Source organism: Epinephelus moara, chromosome 3 (genome assembly GCF_006386435.1).
Source record: "Epinephelus moara isolate mb chromosome 3, YSFRI_EMoa_1.0, whole genome shotgun sequence".
In the NCBI taxonomy this organism is placed as follows: Eukaryota; Metazoa; Chordata; class Actinopteri; order Perciformes; family Serranidae; genus Epinephelus; species Epinephelus moara.
Window position 1 is genome coordinate 17,520,886 of NC_065508.1, and position 25,112 is coordinate 17,545,997.

A 25,112-nucleotide genomic window follows, 5' to 3' on the forward strand; every position below is an offset into this window, starting at 1 on the left:
AGAGATAAAATATAAACATGAGCGTCCCGGCTCAGTCTGTCCGCACACAGTGGCTATGAGCAGGGAGAAACCACGGACTTATCATTTATTTACAGTTTCTAGACCATTACGTTTTTAATTAAAGCCAATTAAAGTACAAATAGTATTGAAACTGTGCATTTTGCCTTGTATTCAAAAATTAACAAAGATGATTAACTGACTAATTTGCACTGAAATTGACATTAAACTTCTCAGCAAAGCTCCCAGTCCCATCAGGATGCAGCCTGTTTTCCTGTAACCACTCATAAAAAGTGTTCAGAAGCAAAAGCAAATTTTAAATTGCTATAAGCTAATACACAGCAGTCATTTAGAAGCATAGTTTTTCTATCAGACATGGAAATTTCCATTGTGATTTTTATTCTTCTTTTACCAAATCAGCACACTGTTCTGCTATGTCACAAAATTACACAGTTATTACACATGACAGTCAGAATAATTTGGCATGTTTGCTATGTCCTTTAAAGAAAGTTAGAATGTGAAACATAGTACTGTACATGGTCTCTCAGCTGGGTTTTCAAGATACAATCTCAAAACAGTCTAATTTTGGGAATAATGACATATTTTCTTAAAGGTCCAGCGTGTAGGATTTAGTGGTATCAAGTGGGGAGGTTGCACAGGGGAACTTCTTCCATGAGCCAAGCGAGATCTATGGTGGCTGACACAGAAATGCAAAGATGTGAATGGCCCTGTCGTGTGCTAGTGTTTTTATTTTGTCTGTTCTGGGCTTCTGTAGAAACAACATGGATGACCCACTCCGTATGTAGATATAAAGGGCTCATTCTAAGGTAGCAAAAACACTATGATTCTTATTTTCAGGTGATTACAAACTAATGAATACAAAGTTATAAGTATTCAATTTCTGCCAATAGATGCCTCTAAATCCTACACACTGGACCTTTAAAGAATTCTGATAAATGGATGGAGAATAAGCTTTTTATCACTGAAACTCCTTAACTCATCAAAATATAATACAAATACAAGCCATGTTTAATGCAAATGTTTACTTTACATAGTTTACAAATATAAACAAACCTATTGAAATGTGAAAATACATGTAAACTCACATTCAGTCATTAAGGCCAGAGCGCACTGGATGCAATTATTGACACTTGTCGCTGGATGCATTATGAATAAGCAGCATCACTGACACTGCACTGTGACACTGTGATGGGCGACGTTTCTTTAGTTTATTTATCAACACAGCTAGTTCATGTATGTGGATACTTTCAGACTTTCTATTTCTATTTCAAATATTCTCTCCCAATATGTTATTTTTCTTGAGCCCACTAAACTTACAGTCACACTTCAGAGCTTTGTTAACTGGCCTTTTCCTCTTCCACTTCTTAGCTTCCTGTAGCTAAACTCAACAAAACCTGCATGATGTCATTTTTGCCAGAGGTGTGTAACAATCACTACAGGTCTACTAACCTTACAACACCCATTCTGAGTCCTACTTTGACTCCTACAAATCAAACCCGAGTTTGAAGTAGTCATGGACCCGCATTCGCAAAAGCGTAGCTCATACGCTTCCAGTGCGTTTCTGCCTTTGTACTGTCTATTCGTATTAAGAGTTCAATCATGTCAGTAAACCATCATGTAAACAAGTCAAGCAGTGGGGGGCAAAAAGTAATAGGGCCATACTGCCTCCTCAAGTGATACTCAAATATAAGGATGATTTTTTTATGCTGTGTCTTTGGAGATTTTCCATTATGGTCTGTTGCATACATTAAAATGAATCTACAACCACAATGATTTGATGGTATACAGAAAACATGAGGCAATAGAGGACATTTCCTCGCACAGCTCAGACAGGTTATTTCTCGGAAACTCATCCTCAAATGAGTTTATCCCTCTCCAAAAAACTTCAATATACTTCTCTTTACCTACATCCCCGCAGCTGCGTAATTTTCACAAGAAAATGAGCCATAAGAGGAAAAAAAAAAAAAAATCATTAAGATCAGCAAAAGCTATTTCAGGCAGAGAGAATGGCTCAATGTGCTGCTCAATGATCGGAGCAGCCAGCAGGCTTTACAGCCTCCTGTGTGTCCATCCTCTTTCTCCGCATCCCGCTCTCACAACATCTAAAGCACATGATGGGCAAGGAGCACTAAAAACGAACCTCCTAAGGATGAGGAAAAAGTGAGAGGGTATGACAGCAGTAAATTGGCTATTTCCTCCCCTGAGCCTTACTCCAGACTTCCCCTGCATGCTGAGCAATTTGAATTGTGCTGTAATTGCTCATGTTGCTTTTCTCATGCTCGCCATTTCTACAATAGAATTTGATCTCATTACTTTTGCCCATGGTTGAATTCTCAGTCACTCACCCTGGTAGGAATAATACTAAGTGGCATGTTAACAAAAGAAGCAGAGCAGAGCGACTGTTGCACTCTGCTTTTATGGTGCACAAAGAGAGAAGAAGGCATAAGATGTCTCATACATAATGTGACAGCACATTGGATCGTGTCTTATCTCTTTTTAAATGCAGCAGTTCTTTAAAAAAAAGTTTTTCTTCTTCAATGGTACAAAGCAGTTTAAGTATGGTGCAGTTTCTTATTAGCTTGTTGTAAAGTGGATTATCTTACTCAACCATAGTGTGAGGCAGGGAGAGGAAGAGCCAAAGGGGAGAAACGGATGTGACATGAGTCATGAAATAGATATCAAAAGCTGTGCTCCGGCCTGGTTGCAGTGGAGTAGACTGGGTATGGTTTTTGAGTGTGTACAGTGGATGTGGCCTTGGGCGATGTGCTTCTTGTTAAAAGAGGGGATGTACTTTGAGTGTGAAGCAGGCTCTAGATAGAGTATTTGCCCAGACAGCATTTCTAAATTCACCCGTGCACTCATATATCTGCTCACGTTGTTCCCTGCGTTTCATAGGAGAGGACTCGTGGCTGATACTGCAGGACTACTGATATCTTTTAACTCTTGAGGAGGCAGTGATAGGAGAAACAGAAAACATTAAATAAAGTCAGGGTACTTTAAAAAATGAACCAAAAAAAAGAAAAAGAAATGGAGCATTTCTTCCTCGCAAATGTCCTCCGCGGCTCATTCTGAGTGCTGTGATGGATTTGAAAGTGGTAGGGAGTGTAAAATATGAGCGGAGAATGAGATGGGGGCTTCAGTAGCTCCAGCACTCCCAGTCCAGGATGAGTGTAGGCAGCAGCAGTAATGTGAACACGGGTACCGCTCGGCTAGCTGCTCCCCGTTTACTCTCTCTGGCCCCCGATTCAGTGTTAGGGTCCTTTTCAGAAAACGATGGGATGACGTTAAATTCCTCGCTTTTGTCCGCCTCCTGCTCCTCTTCCTCGCTGCCCTCCATCTGTAAAATAGGGGAAAGAGCGATTCTTCCAATTAACAGAGGTGGTGGAGCGTGGAAGGAAGAGAAAGTCCACATCAACCCAGAATTTAAAACTACATAATGCTGCAGCCAAAACAACCAGAATGCTATTATGTTAAGAGTTTAAACAAGGCTGTGGACCAACCGACCAAAGAAGCCCATGTGTCAATTGTGATGCATTTAGCTCTTTGATAACTTGAAAGTTGGCTGTGAATTACATTGTCCCGCTGTAGCTTTTATTGTGTCCACCCTCTGTAGTGTTGACTGAGTGTTCACAAGTGATCACTGCGCTGTCCAAAACCACAGCATTATTATATAAAAAAAAACCTTTAAAACTCTAAAAGTTCATCTATGTTGGATTTTATTTAAACTTCTGCATCATTTAAAAGTAAATTAAGGGGCTAAACTAACAGGCCTCCTGGTGCGTGAAGCAGTTTATAACAGTTAGCGATGGTAATATCAGTGAAAGTGCAGGGAGACGATACCTTACTTACATTTCTTATATACTATCACACAGGAATCTATAAAAGCAATCGTGTATCAGTGTGGCTAAGGAAACAATAACCATTGTATTGGCAGAAATCCCAGACCCAGGCCTTCATCAACACCAGAATCTATTTGATGATTACTTGGCTCGAAACCAATCTGCCCACCAAAATAAGTATTTAGGGTTTGATGCTGACAGAAATCCAAATACAAACACAGTGTGAAGACAGTTCGAGTGTGCATCAAACACTCCACACGAGCACTTTAAAACAGAGGGCCACGCCACACATGTACTCAAATTTGCAATTGTGGAGGGCAGAGCTGTGGGAAGAAGGAGACTACACCAGATATAAACAGGAGAATATTACACTTATCTTTTGTTTTTGACAATTGAGATTCAAACAATGCAAAAATGTTATGATCATGAGCAACAAAATAAAAGGAGCTGCATGCGGAGGAGCAGGGGCGTTTCTAGGATTTGAGGACACTGGGGGCTCAGCCTGGACCTCTGTGGGGAGTCTGGGGGGCTCCTCGAACAAGCTCTATTTTGATACTCCGTATGAAATCTGGCATCTTATTTACCCTTAACATTATTGTGATGTTAAAAATATTAGTTGTAGTACTGAACAGAATACATTGCAACTGCTATCATTAACATTTCAAGAATTCTGAGGTATTTGTACTTGAGTGTTTCCATTTGATGCTACTTTAAACTCTTCTACATCTCAGATGGAAGTATTGTAATTTATACTGCACTACATTTATTTGTCTGCTTTAGTTACTTTGATGATGTATTATAATGATTAACCTCTTAAAGGGATAGTGCACCCAAAAATGAAAATTCACCCATTATCTACTCACCCAGGCTCAGGTGAAGTTTTAGAGTCCTCACAACACTTGCGGAGATCCAAGGGGAGAGGGTAGCAACACAACTCCACCTAATGGAGGCTTACGGCGCCCCTCTCCTCTTGGATCTCTGCAAGTGTTGTGAGGACTCTTAAACTTCACCTGAGCCTCCATCGGCATACAGGTGAGTAGATAATGGGTGAATTTTCATTTTTGGGTGCACTATCTCAGTTTCAACATTAAAGTAATTAAGTGTGCTTTCTCTCTTGCACACGTGATAACACAAAATGCACCACTTCAATGACAAAAAGGACCCCAAAATTGTGTTTTTGATCAGCAATATATTATTTTCAAGGGCTTTAATGCATAGTGAAACGATTATTAGATCCAGGGCCAATTATTCTTATTCTTTAAAATGTATGTATAGCTTACATATTTAGATCCGGGGCTATTAATGAAACATTTGGGGCTGAAGCCCTGGACGCCCAGGCCTAACAATGCCACTAATTTAAAGTCTGAGCCAGGACTGCCTGCACACAACTCACTTCAGTATCTATAACCAGTTTCTTTATTACAATTCTGTTATCATAGAATTACCCGCAAATTATTTCATGTGAGTCTGTTCAGCGAAAAGACTTCCACCAACTCTCCAGAAGAGAAATATAAAATGAAGCGGACAAACAAACTTGTTAACCCTAGTCAGTGTGGTCCACCACATTTTAGTAGCTCACACAGCTAATAGCATTCAACTGTAAAAATGCTAGCAGGGTTAGCTCGGTAACCCTATCTCCATGAAGGCTACCCCTGTCCTTAACTTGCAGGTCATAATGTTCCCTTGAGAGCCGACAATAAGAGTCTCTTTAAGTTCAAATTTCAGCTGAAGTTACTTGTGCAAATAAGGAAAAAATAAAGCAAAGGTTTATCAAGGTTTACAGAACTTAATCTTTGATGTTTCCTTCTTTCTTTGGTGTCAGCACTTTGATTTCGTGATCATATCATAATTCAGCAGCCTCTCAGTGTTAAAGGATTTTATAGTCCACATATCCTTCCAACTAACTGCTTTGAAATAGTCCTCCATACAGTGAAGCCTCCACTTAGAGAGTGTGGAGTACACTTGCTTTAATGGGGATATGAGTTTGAGTTTTTTCTCAAAGCTTAATAGGAACCAGCATTATGATAGGAGACATTCAGTTTGTTGCTGACATTATGCATCATCTCAAATTCAGTGCTTCATAATAATTAGGAAACTCAAATGTGTCATCTTAAAACAAACTGTATACCTAGATGTGTAATATGCAGCCCCACCAGCAGCAGGGTGTCGGTGCTGTAAGGGATTGTGGGACGGGATGGGAGAAGGTGAAAATGCAGAATGAGGAGGATTAAAATGGTGAGAAAATGGGGAATATAGAGCAGATGGGTGTGCATACATGAATATAAACAGTAAGGGTTGAGCCTAATACTGCAAACACCTACGGCTAATCCTCAGCCACAATGAGAGGTAGGGGTAAAGGAGGGAGGAGGGAGCTGCTGGGCCTGACTCACTGCTACAGTCCCTGGTGATACATAGGTGTTACCACCTGATAGACAGTCAAGTATTTTAATTCAGCTTGTAGCAAGTATCTAACACAAGCATATGGTGAGACAGTGAGGAAGTAGAGAGAGTGCTTACACTGTTGAATTCAGGGAGAGTGTTAACACTGACGTGGACCCTCTCCTGGTAGACACGCGGGGAGGGCTGAGAAGCTGGCACGGGAGTGTTTTCCACAGGAGGAGGTGCGGAGATTCCCATGGAGCTGATGGCATTGCCTGAAACAGAATCAGCGGGGGTCATCTTCATTAGGTTCACATCGTTATTCATCCTTGAAGCATCACCAAAACATTACCAGTGACTTTTAAAAGCATAGTGAGAGCCACATGCTCGGTAAACACTGTGCATGGTTGGGCAAAATAAATTTGAATGTGTTGGTTAAACCACATGGGATGGCAATATTGATCGGTCCACCACTTTGATCCAGATTGACTGGAATGAAATTTGGTACATACAACCATGTCCCTATTAGGATGAATTGTAATAACTTTGGTGATCCTCTGACTTTTCAGCTAGCGCCATCATCAGATCAAAGCTTTTATGACTAACACATTCTCATCAGCCTTAGTAGCGCTTTTTGGTCAATACTGATAAGCAAAATTAGCAAACTAAGATGATTACCATGGTAAGCATTATACCTGCTAAACGTTAGCATGTGAGCATTGTCATAATGAGCAGTGGATGTGTTAAGGAGAGCTGATACCGTGTTCAAATATTGCAACCTGTTAATTCCTATGAAAGTTGCTCTCTCAGCCTGTTGAGAGCATGTGTGTCCAAAACATGTGACCATCTGAGGACAAATCTCTTCAAATCTAGTGTATTTTAAAAAGCTATTACAGCAACTGGTGGGTTGCGGTCCAAAAGTGGGTCACAGGTCCATTCTGAATGGACCACAAGTGACTCACAAAAATGTCAAGTTTTTAAAAAGCACACCCTTTTGGAGTACAGTGAATTTCCAGCACAGAGCTTTTATTCTGAAGTATTGTTTTCTGTTGTAGAGTGAGTGATTAACAGACGGCTACTTGACAGAGACAGCAAACTGGTTCGACAACATGGCCAAACACCAGTATGACGCTGACTATATTTAACTGTGTGGACCTTGATGTAATGACGAAGGAGAATGTTGGACCCCGTGGCTAGACCAGTTGGGAACCACTGCATTACAGGATGGAGCACTATACCAAATCTCATTATTACAGTAAGAAATAGAGCCGCCTTCAAGAGAACATTAAGAGTACTTAATGTAATTAACTGTATCATTGAACAGTAAATGAATGAAATGATGTAATTGATGAAATCTTGCTTGCTGATTTTCACTGGTAGTGGCTTATATTTGATAAAGAGGGTGTTTTGTGTGTGTAATGAGATTTTTGAATATATATAATGTACATAATTGTTTGTTAAACTTTGGGATTTATATGTACGGACTCCAGTTAGACTGGCAAACAACAGGGCATTAGCCGATGGAGATTCTAATAAGCTAAACTACAACGACTCTTCTTACTTCCTGTTGTCTCCTTGCACACATGAAAGGGATGAAATAATACACTCATAGGTATACTGTTCTTTTATATATTACTTGACTGAATTTATCTGTATTTTGATGCTCAGAAAAATTAATTTAACTGTTTTACAGCAACTCCTCTTCCAATTACTGAAATGTTTTTTGGGCCAGTGTGTGTCATGTGATAACTACATCAAATTTGCTTTACAGCCTAGCACCATTCCTTGTTAGCTTGTTAGCTGATATAAGCATTTAGCTCAAGCACTGCAAGACTCTTATACTGTTTTTCCACCAAAATTTGAGCATATATGCAGGTTTTTTACGCGCATGAAAACCTAAAAACAGGCTCCTTTCCCATTGCCAGTACACCAGGCTCTGCAGTCTGCAGTAGACGAGTATGCCTTTCTGTTTTGTTTCCTGATGTGTTCAATGTCACCCCCGCCCTAGGGCCCTAGAGCAGGGGTGACATTGGGCAGGGTGGTGCACAGCAATAGGGTTCCTGGTTTGCACCCTGGGGTGGGGGAGCTCTTCTGCACGCAGTGTGCATGTTCTCCCCGTGTCAGCGTGTGTTTTCTACGGGTGCTCTGGTTTTCCCCAACAATCCAAAGACATGCAGGTTAATTGGTGACTCTAAATTGTCCGTAGGTGTTAATGTGAGTGTGAATGGTTGTCTGTCTCTATGTGTCAGCCCTGTGATAGTCTGGTGGCCTGTCGGGGTGTTCCCAGCCTCTCGCCATGCAAAAACTGCCCAACTGTGCACTGTATCTTGATCAAAGCCTGTGGTGAAAATCAACTTCAAAAAATTATAGTATTAAATAAATATGAATGAAGTAGTTACCTGAAAATTAAAAGAGCAATCTATCTATCTTTCTTTGTTATTGTATCTTCAATTTGCATTACTGTACAATCACAAAAATGCTACCCAGTACAATATTATTGGATGACTCAGAGAAATAACAAGGTGTGGGGAAATGTGAACATCTAGTGGTTGATCGTTAGTTGGTCTACACATACACACTTATTTTAATTAAATCACCCTGACTGCTCTCCCGTATTCAGTGCTTCTTGAGCAGGATCTTTTGATGCTCTTTCCACCCCTGCTGGTTTGGCAGCAATTCAACAAGAAGCCACTTTATGTTTATCACATTTGGGGAAAAGACTCCACAGAACCTGGAAATGGCATTCACATTTGGCAGCCAACCAGACACAAGGGAGAATGTCTCATGCCATTTACTTATTTATAAGAAAACATTGCGGTTCAGTGGTTTGCCCTCTCAGTCATCAATTATGACCCACCTCATCTGAATTCTGCATTAATGCACATTATAAAATGCTCCGTTTGAGAAGCATCTCAAGATCAATTTAGTTGGTACTCAGAATACACAGCTAAAAGGTAACATTTCCTCTGACATTATATCTTCACACAGGAAGAAAGTGGCAGTTATTGTATATAAATTACTTAATGTCAAAATGAGTCTGAAGCTTGGAAACAAAAATACTGAGAATCATAATAGGTTCCAAAGTTGTAATAATAACGAGGCACTTCAGAACTGTAGCAAAACCCTGATGTATGAATGTTGATAAACGTAGAATGAATGGCCAAAAATAAAATAAAATAAAACAAATTAAATTAAATTAAATTAAATTAAATTAAATTAAATTAAATTAGATTAAATTAAATTAAATTAAATTATACCATAACAAGTTGTTAGTTTGATGAAAATATTTATGTGTAATGTGTCATATGTAAACATTATAATCATCATTCTTCATACACAATTATCCAATTATCTACTGGGAGATGCTGAACAAATGTGAGGTCACACCTGTGGTTTGACAATGCCAATATCTAACTTTATCACTTGAGCAATGGGGCGTCAGGAGCTCAGTAAATAGGGACCTAGGGTTGACCTGAGTTGGGTTGCTGGCTCAAGTCCCCATTTGGACTGAATACGAAGAGTGGACTGGCAGCTGCATTTTCTGTAATGGCTTATCCTGTTGGGGTCGCAGTGGGGTCTGGAGCCCTTCCCAGCTGACTGGGCGAGAGGCGGGGTATGCCCCGAACAGGTCGCCAATAACACTCGCTAACACATAGAGACAGACAACCATTCACGCTCACATTCACACCAACGGCCAGTTTAGAGTCACCAATTAACCTGCATGTCTTTGGACTGTGGGAGGAAGTGTTTAGGCAAGTAAAGATATGTAGGTAAGATTTAAGGTTAGGTTTAGGAAAACACACATGGTGATGACATACCTTTGAATAACTTAATACATCTGGTTTCACAAGTGACACTAACAGCGGTCTCCTGGGGGAAAATCCTGTTTGTTTGACCCATCTACCACCCCAACCTCGTTTCTTACGCAGAATTTCACTCTTTAAACTACTTCTTTCTTTACTTTCATCAGCACATTGGTCATGTAGTTGCAGCCTTCCTGGTCACGTGGGTTAGATTTGAATTCTGGTGCATTACTTTTTGTAGCTATATGTATGAGCAGTGCATGAAAACAGCCTGATTTGGGCTCACTGCACATCATAAACTACAGGATGAAAAACTTTATAAGCACAACACTAAATGCACCATAATTTTTGTTGTTGTTAAGCTGCATATCTATGTACATGGTCCCATACAGCCTCTATCTTGGGAGCTGCACATGATTCATGCAGGAAACCCACAGAGCTTTAACTCCATTGGTGCTGAAACCGTTAGCTCACTATGGTAATGCAGCCCTGCAGGATATATTGTACTGCATGCTGTAACCTTATATGACATTTTACTCACGCAGACATATATTGTTGCTGAACAAGTGCAGGATGCGCTGACAGCCCTGCCATTCGTTCCCGCTGCCGTCACATGTGCACCACTGGGACACTTCTGTGCTGCTGTTGCTCACATAGTTGGGAGTCATGATGGTGCCTGGGTGTAGGAAGAGGACAACAGCCATATTACAAGCGCAACTTAATCTTTTAAAGAAATATTTCCCTGAGGCAGAAGATTTTCATTTTCAGCACACACCTCTACGGAAGGTACAACGCAGTCTAACAACAATATTGGTGCCCCAGGGAGCCGGTGTCACCAGTTTTCCAGCTCTCGATATTGATAATTGCGGGTACACAAAATTACTTTTTGAAAAATACAGTGTGGGAAACAGACGGAAATAATATTATATCATATATCAATATCATTTTATAGAGCTGTTGGAAATGGAATTTTTAAATCAAGTTTTTGAAAGTGATGCTGACTGGTTCGCCAGGACAGCAGCTTTGCAATTGACCGTTTATGAGCCCTTGTAACGCTACTGTGAAATTGAACATCACATAAGCCAAATATCACTGTCAGACACCTACTGATGATTTTAAATAACAAGTCCTCGCAGCTTCTGTCTATTTTTGTTTTCCAAACAATTCCCTCTTTCGGCCTCTTTAATTTCTTTTTCCTCCCTCTCACCTATGAGTCCAGCGTAGGCCTTCAGGCACATGGCTCTGCTGTCTCGCATACAGCCAGAGGCAGACTGTGGGGAGGGCTGGCAGTTGTGTTGGAAATCAGCGAACCGGGATCTGAAATGCACACACACACATACACATATAGAGAAATGAAAACAGTTTTTTATCCGTCAGCACAGAAAAACAGGGTGTGCATTTTAAAGTGTTTTGACAATTTCATTTTGGGATTCGGGGTTGAACTAACAGAAACAACACAAACAACACTGTGTAAGAGCACAAAACACAAAACAGAGAATTAGATTGCTGCAAACTCGTATTAAAACCAAATGTTGCATCACAACCATGTGTTGATTTAATAAAAGCTTTCAACAGAAATTACTTCTTCTTGTGAACCTAATCAAAAACATGATTCTATGATTTGAAAAATACAGAAATGTTAATCAAATGATGTATATTCAAACATACAGTAGTTTACTTGTTTCCAATCATTGGTATTGAGGGAGAGGATACTATTATCAGTGCTGACAGTGAGAGCTAATCTCTGAGGTTTACAAACTAGAGATTTTAGAAGTAGATGAAGCCCATAATTATTCTATAACACCAATCTAAAACATATTCTCATCTGTAGCAGATCCATAATACTGTATATATTAAGCTAAAACTGAAGATATTATGTAAAAGTCATAAGTGTTCTTGTGTTTTCACCTGGAGAGACACATGGTAGCCATACGTGTGGAACAGAAGGTAACAGAGGTGAAGGTATTGCTCCTCTCACTTCTTGCTTTAAATCTATTACTTTACAGAGGGGGGATTTTGCGTGACCTTCTCAGTTTCAAATAAGTAATTTTTCTCTTATCGTTTATAACCTCTGTAACATTTACACAGACTAAAATTAGCCTCACCTAAGCCATTATAATCATACTGATGAGCAGGGACGTCACCACTAAATGCAAACTGCTCTGAGCCATCCATCTCTCTTTTCTGTCTGCAAAACATTAATCCATCTTCAGGTGCTGTGGGCCCAATATTCTACTGCCATCAGAGAGGAAAAGATCAATTCAAAATAATTTCTGACTTTAACCAAGTAAATGGCTGAATTGATGTAAGTCATAGTGGGCAAATACATGACTGTTATTATTTACTTGGATCAGCCAGGTCTCACTTCCTCCAACATTTGTAGCCAATGTAACTAAGTACCTAGAGTGTTATAGTTTGACATATAGGGCCACGGACCAAGTGTTGGTATTTGATGAGTTAGGAGTGAGAGTGTGTTGGTTGGATTGTATCATGGTGCTTACATGGCTGCTTACCAAAGGCAAAAGAAACTCTTTTTAGAGGCCCTGAGGCCCAACCAAGCTGTTGGATGTGTTTACCTCCTCATAAACATTTGCAAAAGTGATTTTCTTTCCTGCATTTATGTGTCATGGCATGTTACTGCTCCCAAATGTTTAAATGTGGAATATTGTGAAACCAGGATACATTATATAGCTTGTAAGCACGACAGTGTGTCCCGTTGCTGGCACACTAATGTACATACATGTGCCAGTGTGTGCTATTAGAGTGCAGGATTAGAGCTGAGACACGAGGCGATGAATCAGTTCAACACTCTTTTGATAACTGATGAAGTAATGCTGCAGTCCAAATTTTATACTTTTTCTTTTTACTTTCAGTAGGTACTGCAGCTGCACTTACAAAGTACATATTGTTACACATAGTACGTACACAATTAGGATATACTACTTCATCATTATATTGTGCCTTGAACTTTGACCCACTTGCTTATATATTTGTTGCAGTCTGTAGCGCAAAATTTGAAGTAAAATGAAAAAGTATGTGATTCAGAATGCAGCAAAGTCCTTTTTCAAACAAATATTTGATGGTTCCAGTTTTTTAAATGTGGCAATTTCCTGTTTTTCCTTGTCTTATATTACATTAAACTGAAAATCTGTTGATTTGGGACTGTTTGTCAGATAACAAAAACTATTTTAAAGGCCCAGACACACCAAACCGACATCAAGGAACTAGCGGCAATGAAAGCTGACTGTTGTGACGCCTCTCGTCGACTAAGCATGCCGCAAAGACTATAGCAAACGGCTGGAGGAAATGACTCTACATACCAGCAGATGGTGGTAGGAAAACCAGAAGACTGTCATGACGCTAGTTCGCCAGTTATGCCAATGTTGAAAGAACAAACATATTTACTGTGCGCCAGTGAATTTAAAACACAAACCATCATGAAATGTTTCTGCCAAAGGTCTCAATGGCTATCTCACTACCACTTGACCTCAGTCATTTGTTCGCTTTGCTCACTTTTGTTTCTCTTCTTGTGAGATGAGCTGATCTGCCAGTCAGAGTGATTTAATTCACCAATGGACTCCACTGATTCATCATGTTGAATAAGCTAAAAGAAGCAGACAAGGTCTAACAAGGGCCAATGTTGCGGAGCAACAGATGCTCACCAACAGCCCAACATAGACTGACGGCCAACTCTTGCCTTGTCTGGTGTCTCAGGGTCTTTAAACGTCACTTTGGGCTCAAGGAAATGGTGATAGACATATTTCACTATTTTCTGATACAGTTTTTTTGAGGAAACAATCAGCAGGTTAATCGATGATGAAAACAATCATTAGCTAAGTCATCCCTGCATAGAAATAATATAGGGACCTGCTCATCAACACACGGCTCAATAGCACAACTAGTGGTCAAAAACTCAACATTGTGCCATTTTGGTGACTGTGTTGAAAAGGGACATACTAGTACTGATACTTTATACATTGGTGCTTCATATTTATATTTTTTTGTGAAATCTTCATTTCTGTTCTGTGTTGTTCCGTGCTGAAATCCTTATTGAGGGCACTGAATGTACCGTACTATTACACCCAAACACCCGTCTTACCTACACAGCTCGTCTCTGGAGCAGTAGTTCTGCAGGCTGAGGCAGTTGGGTTTGCCCACTCTTTCCTCCCCTCTCCCATTCTCCTCATAGGAACACGACGGGACGATGGTTTTCCTCCGGCGCTCCCCACACAGAGTGTCAGAGCAGGGACAGAAGAGCAGAGCGAAGCTGTACTCCTCTGGCACGCGCTCCAGGAAGCGCCGCAGGGCTTTGTGGCATTTCTGGCGGTTACAGCTGTTGTCAGAGACTGTTGCTCGCTTGGTGCAGGCTACAACATATTCTGACCTCAGGGAGCCACATTTCTCATACAGGCCACAGTCCTGTGCTGCCTTCAGACACTGGTTTTGGCCGTCCATAGAAAGAGAGGACGCTGAAGGTCATCGGGAAGAAAACAGTGGTGTGTATCAGGAAATAAAAATCATGACATACAGCAATTTGTGCCAAACTTTGATTCATTTGTGATAAAAGCTGTACCTGACATGATGGAGGCCATACGTGACATCTCAATGTTTCTCACCAGATTCAACTCCAGCTCTTCATACGGAGACACTTCATACTCATCATATGCTGAAACAACAGTAAATAGCATTGTCACATGGTTTTCAAATTCAAACAGTGTCACAACACACAAATGCCACTGCTTTCACCCACCAGCAAATCTCACAGTCCAGTAGACCCTGAGGCAGTGCTCCTCTCTGCGAGAGCCACGCTGACACTTGCAAACTTGAAGGGGGTGGTAATGTTGCAAAGAATTCTGCGCCTCCAGGCACTCCAAGCGGGCATCTGAGCCAAGGGGCGACACGGCCTCCTCAGCCGCGCAGTACTCCAGCAGTCGATAGAGCACCATGCAGGACTGCTCTTGGATGCAGCCCTGCTCCGCCACCAGACAGTCTAAGGATGCAGATACTGGCACACTACCTGGAGGAGAGGTTTATATTGTCAGTTCAGTGCTAGTTGCTGATATAACAACCAATATGTGCATGTATTGTGTAAAGCTGCTGAATTTATGGTCCATTCATGTACTGTTAGTCCTTGAGCTAAATAGGCTGTAATTAAGACAACAGAGCAAGGTGAGTGCACTCCATAGGCCCTTCACTGCACTACAGGTTACTATAATATCCAACGAGGAGGATTAAATTGAAAGCTCACAAGTGTAATAGAAAAGCAGCGTGGGCAAAACCTCAGTGTTCCTCATAGAAACACAGTCTCTTGGATAATTTAACAAGGCTATAGGATTATGTTATGGTTGTAATTATATCATAATTGTTTCTTCATTTTCCCGTCGGGACTCCTAATGTTTTTATGTAAACAGTCTTATAGTGCACCTTTGGCTTTTCATTAATGCACCGTATCTTTTCAGCACAGTGTCTTACTGTTTGAATTTGATGAGAGTTCATGTCCAGCCAAGCTTTTGGAAATGCTCTAGCTGCCACTCACTTCACATTGTGGTACTGTGAGTTAGCCTCATACTTTCTTATCACACACCACAATGCTCCTGGATCAGGGAGCGCAACGCATGCAATCATAATTTTAGAGAAGTTTTGTGAATCTATGGTGTCCTCCTGTCAAGTTTCAAACCTGCTCTTCTTATCCGCCTCCCTGCTCTGCAATCTGTCAGCTCTGTTAAACTGTTGTTGAATTTGCTGCAACAAACAACAGTCCAGATGCCAGAATATCATGCTGGTATAGTACGTTTCTGAAAACTAGGGATATGTACATGTTTCATATATATCAAATCCACATTTCTAAAGTGAGGTAGTTCAGATTACATGTATATGAGCTGAGTTGCAGCCATTCAGTCTGTCTCTTTATTATATTCTTTGTGTTTTTATAATGTTTGCTTACTATATTGCTCTTTGTTTTGTACAGTGTACTTATTTTACATGCCTATATATTGCTTTGTACTTTTTCTACTGATGCTTCCTGTTTGCATTGTCCCTCTGCTGCTGTAATGTTACAAATTTGGACACAGATTCATGGATGTTTCAAGGGTTTCATTGAAGACTACAGCGGTGATAAATAAATTATGCATCAAAGAAGAAGTGGACTCTTTGTTTTCACCTGATGAGCAGTGGTAGGTTTGGTCAGGCAAGTGTGTTAATTAGTTAGTAGCCTGTCTGTGCAGACCCTCAGTGGCTTTAAATTTAGGCTTAGCTGCTATAGAGGGGATTGTGGAGGCTGTGACACTTAAGCGAGGCGGCTACTAAGCAGCAGACCACTTTTTGAGACCAATAAGCAACCAAACTATGTATTTTTTATTGAGATGTCAGCACAATTTCACCCATGCTTGTGGCAACACAATTTGTTTTCCTAACCCAAATCAGCCATCAGCCTCAGGGTCAGCAGCCACTACCACCACCATTGTCTGGAGTCCATGGGGGGATCTATCCTGCTGCTGCTCAGAGGTCACTTGATCACAAAATGTCTTCCTCTGGTGTCCAAGTGCCAAAAACTTCAGTTAAATCTAATCAGCACAAATTATCTGTTAATCTGTATGCTCATATTCTGTATCAAATTTTATCCATACTTCATTCTTCTGTCTCTTGTGATTGAAATGTAAAATGTACAAATTAAACATATCCGTACTGTGGAGAATTGTTCAATGCCAACAATTATTCTGAGGAATGGGACTCAAAAAGGCACTCAAGTTCTGAGTTCTAAACTTTTTTTGGTCATTAACATTTGGTCATAATGTGCGCTTCACCAAATGTAAAGCAATTTTAATAACAGAGTGTTGGTATATTAAATTTAGAAAAATCACAATGCCTTTTAAAATTTGTATTTACTTGTTAAATCAAGTTTCTTGGCAGTTGTTGTGTCTCCATCTGTGATTTATGACCTGCATTTTTTGCATACTGCAATTTGTTTTTTGTTGACCCCCTTGTAGTTTTTGTCCAAAAACGAAATTGTGGTATTCTCTTGCAACTTAATTGGATGCTGCTGACTGGTTAAAAAATGGATCTGGGGAATTAAGTGTCAACTTGCTGGGAATAAATAGTTGACTCAGGCAATGGAGGGAAATAAATTGATTCGAGGCACACTTTTTAAATAACATACTTTTTAATCTCTGAGCTTGGGGGGAAGGTATAAAGCATTTTCCAAAAGCCTCAAGTCCAAATGAAGTCACAAGTCATTGGTGTTTAAGTCCAAGTGGAGTTGCAAATCATTTTTGATTTTATCAGGTCAAACCTGAAGCCATCAAATTTGCGACTCCAGTCCAAGTTATTTGAGTCGACATCTCTGGCAGTTGGGTTGCAAGCAAGCTAAAGAATTTGGCAATATTTTGTCTGGCCTGTTTAAACCTCTTTTCATCCAAGATTTCAGGGTTAGCTGCTGAACAGCACAGTATTTAAAAGCAAGTCAAAAAATATAACCTTAGAGATGACTTTACAGGTATGTTATTAATAATGACTTTATTTTATTTATTTATTTATTTTTTAAAAGATGTGGTTCAAAAGCCAACTCGTCTCGGCTGCTTCTTCAATCTTCCTGTAAGTGCTTGAACCACCAACAAAGACATATTTTAAAATAATTTGGCTAAAAAATAAAGGTCACATGATGTTCACCTTCCTCAAATAAGTGTACGGTTCATTTATTCTCACCATAGTGCTATAAATCCAAATTAATAGCTATCTGGAAAGTAGCAAAAAGGCATTCATCAGTCTAAAAACCTGTTAGCAGCAGGGTCAAATATGCACAATGCATTAAGCCAAAAGATGTAAAAACACTGGTTTGGTGCTTGGGCATGTTACATGTGACAAACTATCTTCAGAGACATGTACTCATGGATGTTTTGTACAAAAGCACCACTGCTGTTATTGTAAAAGGACACATGAACAGCTGGGGGCCAACCCTTCTGCAGCAGGGAGCCGCTTCACTTGGAACAAGCTTTTCACCATTGTCAGACACTGTCTCCGCACATCTAATGCTGAAGACTAAACCACGTTATTCGGCACCTTTTTTAAACCAGCTGATACTTTTATTTCCATCTGGATATCACAGTCAGACAGTGACTCAAATCAAATGTCCACTATAAGGATGTTTCCGCCCAGAAGACCTACAAAATGTGCTGCTTGAAGATAATGTAGAATCCATCAGCCATGTATGTATTTAAAAGGATTCATCACACAAGGGTTGTTGAGTACAATGTGTTGCATATCACCAACCACATTTCCTCTAAAATGAATACATTATTCAGTAGAAAAACAGCCGTGTTGGTGCACAGTGATTAAGCATTAAGAGTGTTTTTGATTGGCAGTGTTCTGTCTAGAATGACTGAAAGTGAAAAACTACAAATCATTTCATAATACTGATTGTTGCTCCATGAGAAACACAATGCAGCCTGAGGGCGACGAGAGAGAGGAAAAGAAAGCCTCTTCATAAAAATGCGTTCTGATGGAGCATTTCAGGAAATTAATTTTCTCAAATGTGACACATAATTGTCCCCACAAATTACACTTTATACACAGCGATTTCAGAGAAGGAAAATAGCTGGGGTAGGCAATATGCACACACTTTTTCCGCTTTATCTCGCTAATTCGCTATATCCTGTCATTTTTTAAGTGCACAAAAGGGATAGACTGGCAGACATTTAAGAATATGTTGTGCAAATGGAAATAAATGGAGGAAATGTTCATGTTTGAACTTATCTGTACCTATTGTATCCTCCAACACGTGGACTTATGCTTCAGTACATTAACATATACATCACAGGCGCACACACACAGCATTGTGTTAGATCGGTCACACACTTCGATTAAGCTCCTGCTGACTGGCGGCACAAAGCGCGGCTACAATCCAATTCTGGTGCTGCATGTTTTGCAATCTCAAGCGCCACATGAGGTCCATGTCTCACTTTGGCATGAGACGTATCATAAACAGAGGCTCCGCTTCATCGCCGCTGCAGGAAACCTGCCAAGGCTACTGCAGTGACTCCACAGGGAGAGGTGGGGAAGAAAAAACACGAGGTGCACACAGGGCAATGAGTCATACTCACAGTCACACGTCCTCAAGGTATATGCAAAGGCGATGATTAACCACCTATCTATGTATCATGGCACCTCGATAATTATATGAAAGTATTAAATTCTGCCATGTTTAGCTGCAATTTAAACAAGCTTCATATAATCTCCTGTTTGAGCAGTGAATAGCTTATTCATTATTCCTTCTCAGTGTTTGCTCCCTCTGGCTTACCATTGATAAAGAGAGACTATCAGCAATTTTAGTTTCCGAGAGCACGCGCGCACACACACACACACACACACGCACTGATAACAAAAACCTTTAAAAAGTACGGAGCAGCTCTGTTAAATCTTGTCTGGTTGACAGGTCATAATTATTGGAATAACTTGAACATTATTCAACGCCATGATGATAAAGAAGCCGTGTGCTCACATTATGCTGTTTGAGATGCAACAAATTGGTAAAGTAAAAGTCTGGGTATAGGGAATTGTCGTTTCCGAACAAGAGTGTGTGTTTTCAAGAAACAACGGAAGAGAAGAGCGAGATGAATTACTGTGGTGTGTGAGCCATAATACACCCTATTGATTTCTCACTGGGGTGATTAATAGAATTTGTGAGGCAAAGCTGATGAAGGTTAAAGCCACAAACGACAAACCGTGCACACACACACGGACATTCACGGGGAGTGAACTGGTTTTGGTGAAAATTTCTCTTCCGTCCTTTCAAACGTGTGGGATGGGTGGCAGAGCATCCAGATTGTTGGGCAGTAATTTGACTTGAGAGGAGAGCGTGGCGGGAGAGTGCAACTCTGATGTGAAATGTGTTCACGGGGATCGTGACAGAAGGGACATCTTGGAGGGAGGTCGTAGGCTCAAGGAGGAAACGGCAGCGAGGCGACAAGATGGAGCAAAAGTGAGAGTGGGGAAACATGGCCAGTGACTGCCACCACTTGTTACCACTTGCACTCCATCATCAAGTCAGTGAAACCAGTGGATTCCTGAATGGACTGCACATAAATAACTGTGCTTACATGCACATTCATGTTGCACATAAAGGCAGACTGTGGTCATAGGTGGAATATGGTGACAGCTTTGTACCTCTGAATTATTCATTCAAAATGCAGCTGAAGTGATAAGTAAAAAAAACAAACAAACATTGAATAGACAGAAAATTAGGCAGCTTTTTGGATAATTCAATAGCCAAAATCCAATTGTTCCAACCTCTCTTTGAGATTCAGGTCAGACTTTGAGACTTGTCTCCACAAAGCAGTTTGGTTCAGTTCATTCTGTTTGTTACACATTAAAATGGTAATTTTTTTATTCCCATTGTCAAAAGTTGTGGAGCTAGAAGCACTGCAGTCTGATGATTGGTCAATAGAGAATCGACACGCTTGCTCTGAGTACAGTGGACCATAACCACTGTTCCTATAGCGACAAGTTCACTCTGCCCCTCAAAGGCTATCACCAGCAGTTACCAGCAAGTTTAAAGGTGGAATATTTTCTTGCATGTAACTCAATGCATCAGTTGACACACCTCAAATGTCAGTACAACAACTCTGATTATTCACTTTGTTTTAATTGGCTCTCTTGCATTACATACACTTTAGTGATGATTGGATCTTCAGGGTCTTAAAGAAATGTGTATGAATTTCAACCTGTTTATACAAACTGTAAATATTTTGTTTCCTCACTTGGAGTAAAGAAAGCAATGGAGCACCGTTCCTGTGCGCTACACCCTGCTCTGCTCTAAACACTCCAACATGTTCTTTTTTGTTCTGAAAATGTTGTGCAACCCCGTTCTTTGGACCATCAGCAAGGTGCGGATGTTCTACTGCCTTGCAACACATTCTCACTCCAACCTCATCATGTAGTGATGTTTGGTCATGGACTTTCCACATCCAGATATGACGTGCAAGGTACCCTGGGTGCGTTGGTTGTTAACGTTCTGGAACACCCTGTCAAGTTCTGCCCGTTACATGCATTGTCTTCTTTCAAAATACATCTTTACATACATACAGTCTCATTAAAATAAACACACTACGTCAGTACAACAACGTGGATTGATATTTTTTGGCTTAAGAATCTTACAAGACGTGAACGCCGCTCTCCTGGGTGAAAGTCAGTGTTTGTTTAGGTGTCCGTTACATACTGTACCTAAAGTATTTGGTGGAAACGCCGCTTTTGTAAAACAAAACAAGCAGTTTGTGGGACTTTGTCACAGGCACTTTGCACTACAGTGTTTTCTGACATTTTATAGACCCAGCAATTAATCAATTAACCAAGAAAATAATGTGCATATAATGGATAATGAAAATAATTGTTAGTTGCAGCCCTAAATTAATCTATATTTTCATAGCTGCAATAAGAAACTTATTTAACTATTTTGGGTTCATTAGTGGTAAATAATTTTGAGGATGCGATTCCATGAACATGAGATATAGTGTTTTCATACCAGAACTGACCTTTAACCAGCATATTTAGGCTTTAATAGAGATAATCTTACCCTGGTTGGTGTAAATTCATAGAAATGATGTCCCCAATATACTGTGCAGTTAATGGAGTGTTAATGTGAGAGCTAATTGACCCTTCGGAGACTACATTGGGAAGCATTTGACTGAATAAATGGGAGCGAGTAAGCTGCAGGACAATAGAGCACATGTTTGTTAAGAGTCAAAACAATGATTTTCCTGCCAAAGTGCCTATTTTAATTTTGATTTAAGCTACTACATTCAGAATATATATATTTATTAAAAATCGGACAGAGCAGATGGCAAATGAAAGGTCTTTGTAAACATTTGCAACAGCAACTAGTAGATTAGGTCCAAGTCTAAAAATAAACAAAGCACAAATCTCAAAAAGTGACTGACCCCATCTCATTCCAAAAATTAAAATGCCTTCATTTCACACAGTACAGTTTGATTAAAAACACGGCACCATCTTGTGCCATTACCGAGGATCTCTGCGCTGATTTAGTGTTTGCAAGGATACTTCAGTTTTCTGGTTTTGACTGAATCATAATGTGAATCGGAACAAACCTCCTCTCCTGTGTTTGTGTGTACCAGTAGTTGGAGGTGTTTCCTCAGGATGGTCACAGCTGGTTCATCAGTGCTGATTAAAGCCTGCGTGGGTCCTTATTGACGCAGTCATGTCTGCTGAGCTCTATATTTGGCATTTTCCACCAATCGGCTCATCATCTTCTAACATTAAACTTTCTATTAACATCAAACATATGCTTAACAGTTTCCACATATTCTCTTTGTTAGGAGGAAAATTGCAGGCACTGCCCTGGGCAACCTCAGCCAAGCAGCTCTCTTTTAAAGAAACAGGATCATTTCTGTTTCATTCATTGTGTGAACTACCGGTGAGTTTCCTCTTTTTTACATTTTCTACAGACATGTCCAGCATTGTCAGATATATTAAAGGGACAGTTCACCCCCAAATCAAAAAATACATTTTTTTCCTCTTCTGTAGTGCTATTTATCAATTTACTGTAGATTGTTTTGGTGTGAGTTGCCAATTGTTGGAGATATCGACTGTAGAGAAATGTCTACCTTCTCTAAATAATGGAACTAGATGACACTTGGATTGTGGTGCTCAAAGCACCAAAGACTGTAAGCGGACCATACCACCTTGACATCACCCATTGTTTGTGGACTCCCATTTTGACATCATGAGTCTGAGATTTTGGCCATCGCATCTTGTCTTTTTTGGAGCCAGAAGTGACCATATTTGGATGGGAGGGTAGAGCTTTGGAGGGGCTAGGGGTTTTAAAGTTATATAACCCCGGGAACTGGGAGGCTGGTGTTCACTTCTTGTAAGATTGTGAAGCCAAACCCTCTTATTTTTTCCTGAACCCAACCACGTGCATTTGTCTTAAAAGAGACTATATGAAAACTGTACATTTTCTCTGAAAACAGAAATTTATTTTGAAAAAGACAATGCATGTAACAGGCAGAAGTTGACATGACATCGCAGAATGTCAGCAACCAACGCGGCCAGAAAGTCCAAGACTAAAAGGTCAATATGTGACAAGGCCGGTGTGAGAATGTGCTAGCTGTAAAGATGTCTTTTCTGCTGTAAAGTTTAGCGTGTTAGCGCAGCTGTCTGTTGGGATTGATTCATTTCTTGAGCCAGCCTTGAGTGGCCATTTGAGGAACTGCAGGTTAGCAGTTCCGTATTGGCTTCCTTTTCTATCCCTGGAGGTTGCCACAAAAAAAAAAAAAAAAAATACATTTGAAAAACTCAACAGCAATGTCTCTTTCCAGAAATCATGACCTGGTCACCCTAGATAATCCACAGACCTTGTTGTGAGCAGTTTTATGTAGGAACTATTTTCTTTACTGGACTGCACCCACCAACCACATCACCATGCAAAAACAAGCATACATTAACTCACAGATGAGAGGCTTGTGCTTGTGACAGTGCGAGATGTAAACATTAATGGCGTCCTCCTTGGCTGAGCTGTAACATTAGCTAGCTCAGTGGTGCTAGGTGAGGTAGCAGTAGATGCAAGCTTCCATCTGTGTGGTGATACAATTGGCAGGTGTAGTTTTGCTCGAGAGAAAATAGTTCCTTCAAGAAACTGCTCACAGCAAGGTCTGTGGATTATCTTGAGTAACCAGGTCATGATTCCTGGAAAGAGACATTGTATTTTGGCAGTTTGAGCACCACATACCGAGCGCCATCTAGTTCCATTATATTGGAAAGAAGGCAGACTTTTTTATGGCCGATATCTTCAACACTCAGTAACTCAAACAAAATAACATCATAAACAGCTCAAAAGGTAGGGAAAAAAATATGTAGTTTTGATTTTGGGGTGAACTGCCCCTTTAACCATCAGTATAACCCAAATGTTAACTTGCTCTCCCTTGTCATAACTTGTATTTCACTTACATGTTTCCCAATTTTTCTCGGTGTTATGACCCCTGAGGTCATCTTCTTCTCTCAGCTTTTTTCCCTACCTCAGCATACCCTTTACCTCTTCCCTTGTTACTCTCATTTTGCATCTTTCTTTTGTCCTGATTCCCTCCATGCTCCTGCACCTGCTGGATTTTTATTATTCTCTCCCTCCAATTAAGTCCCAAATCATCCAAAGTCTCTCCACACTGCATGTGTCTATTCCACATCTTTCCACTAGTGGCTCCTGTGGCTTTCTTCACACCAAGGCCACATCGATGGCAGCAATAACATCATGCCTTGAAGAGCACGCACACATACTGCACAGTCTCACTCAATAACCAGCATAATAAAAAAAATACATCCTGTGCACAAAGTCCACTTTGAATAACAACTTTCAATACGATTTCAATACCCTGTCTTCACAAAATGCTGCAATTTCATTTAATCGTACAGCACCGGCTGCGAGAGAGATGCCTCGCTGGCTTCTTTTAGAAAAGTTGTAAATGTAACAAAATTTCACACACCCTGATCCCTAAATTGCCTAAAACTGTTTTGCGTGCACGGGCAGATTGCACCTTTGTTTGCTCCTCCATTTATGCAAGCTAACAAGACTGAATCTCTGTGTGACTGGGGCGCTGAAAAGTGTAGCACAGTTGCACTTGCTTTAATCTGTTTTTATGCACACACCCCGCAGAGGCAACTCCAGCGCCGGAGTTACTTGCAGTGCTGTGCAGCCTTCAACAAGGCACACACTTACAGTGAGGAATAATCAACTCTGGTTTGACCATTGTCATTATTCTGGCATTTAGTAGGGATAGAGACAGCTTAACCAAAAAGGGGAGCATTTTCACCATATAACACACAGGTTGTCAGCTAGAGCAGAGGAGTCTGTTCTGCATAATCTAGGTGTACTGACAGCATGTGGTCCAAGCATCCAAAGGTGAAAACTCTCCCAGAATATACATGAACCAACATTTCATGTTCTGGATCAACAGTTGTTCAGTGCATCCAGTACATGGATGAGGCCCTTTTTAATGAGCAATGCAGCTCACTGGTTTGTGCAGCCACATCACGCAGGCAACATCCCTCCTCTCTGTACTCCAGGTAAAATACA

At 40.5% G+C, this 25,112-nt stretch overlaps 1 protein-coding gene across 1 annotated transcript in view; it reads right to left on the minus strand.

The window, feature by feature from the left end:
• Nucleotides 1-388: 388 nt before the first annotated feature.
• Nucleotides 389-25,112, minus strand: part of LOC126387728 (GDNF family receptor alpha-4-like) — a 28,339-nt gene continuing 3,615 nt past the window's right edge. Inside the window, exons 2-8 of the mRNA XM_050040361.1 lie at nucleotides 14,790-15,056; nucleotides 14,613-14,705; nucleotides 14,139-14,508; nucleotides 11,247-11,356; nucleotides 10,581-10,715; nucleotides 6,375-6,511; nucleotides 389-3,355 (exon numbers count right to left, since the gene is read on the minus strand). Coding sequence (XP_049896318.1) covers nucleotides 3,155-3,355; nucleotides 6,375-6,511; nucleotides 10,581-10,715; nucleotides 11,247-11,356; nucleotides 14,139-14,508; nucleotides 14,613-14,705; nucleotides 14,790-15,056 — 1,313 coding nt within the window. The 3' untranslated portion in view covers nucleotides 389-3,154. The remainder of the gene's footprint in view (nucleotides 3,356-6,374; nucleotides 6,512-10,580; nucleotides 10,716-11,246; nucleotides 11,357-14,138; nucleotides 14,509-14,612; nucleotides 14,706-14,789; nucleotides 15,057-25,112) is intronic.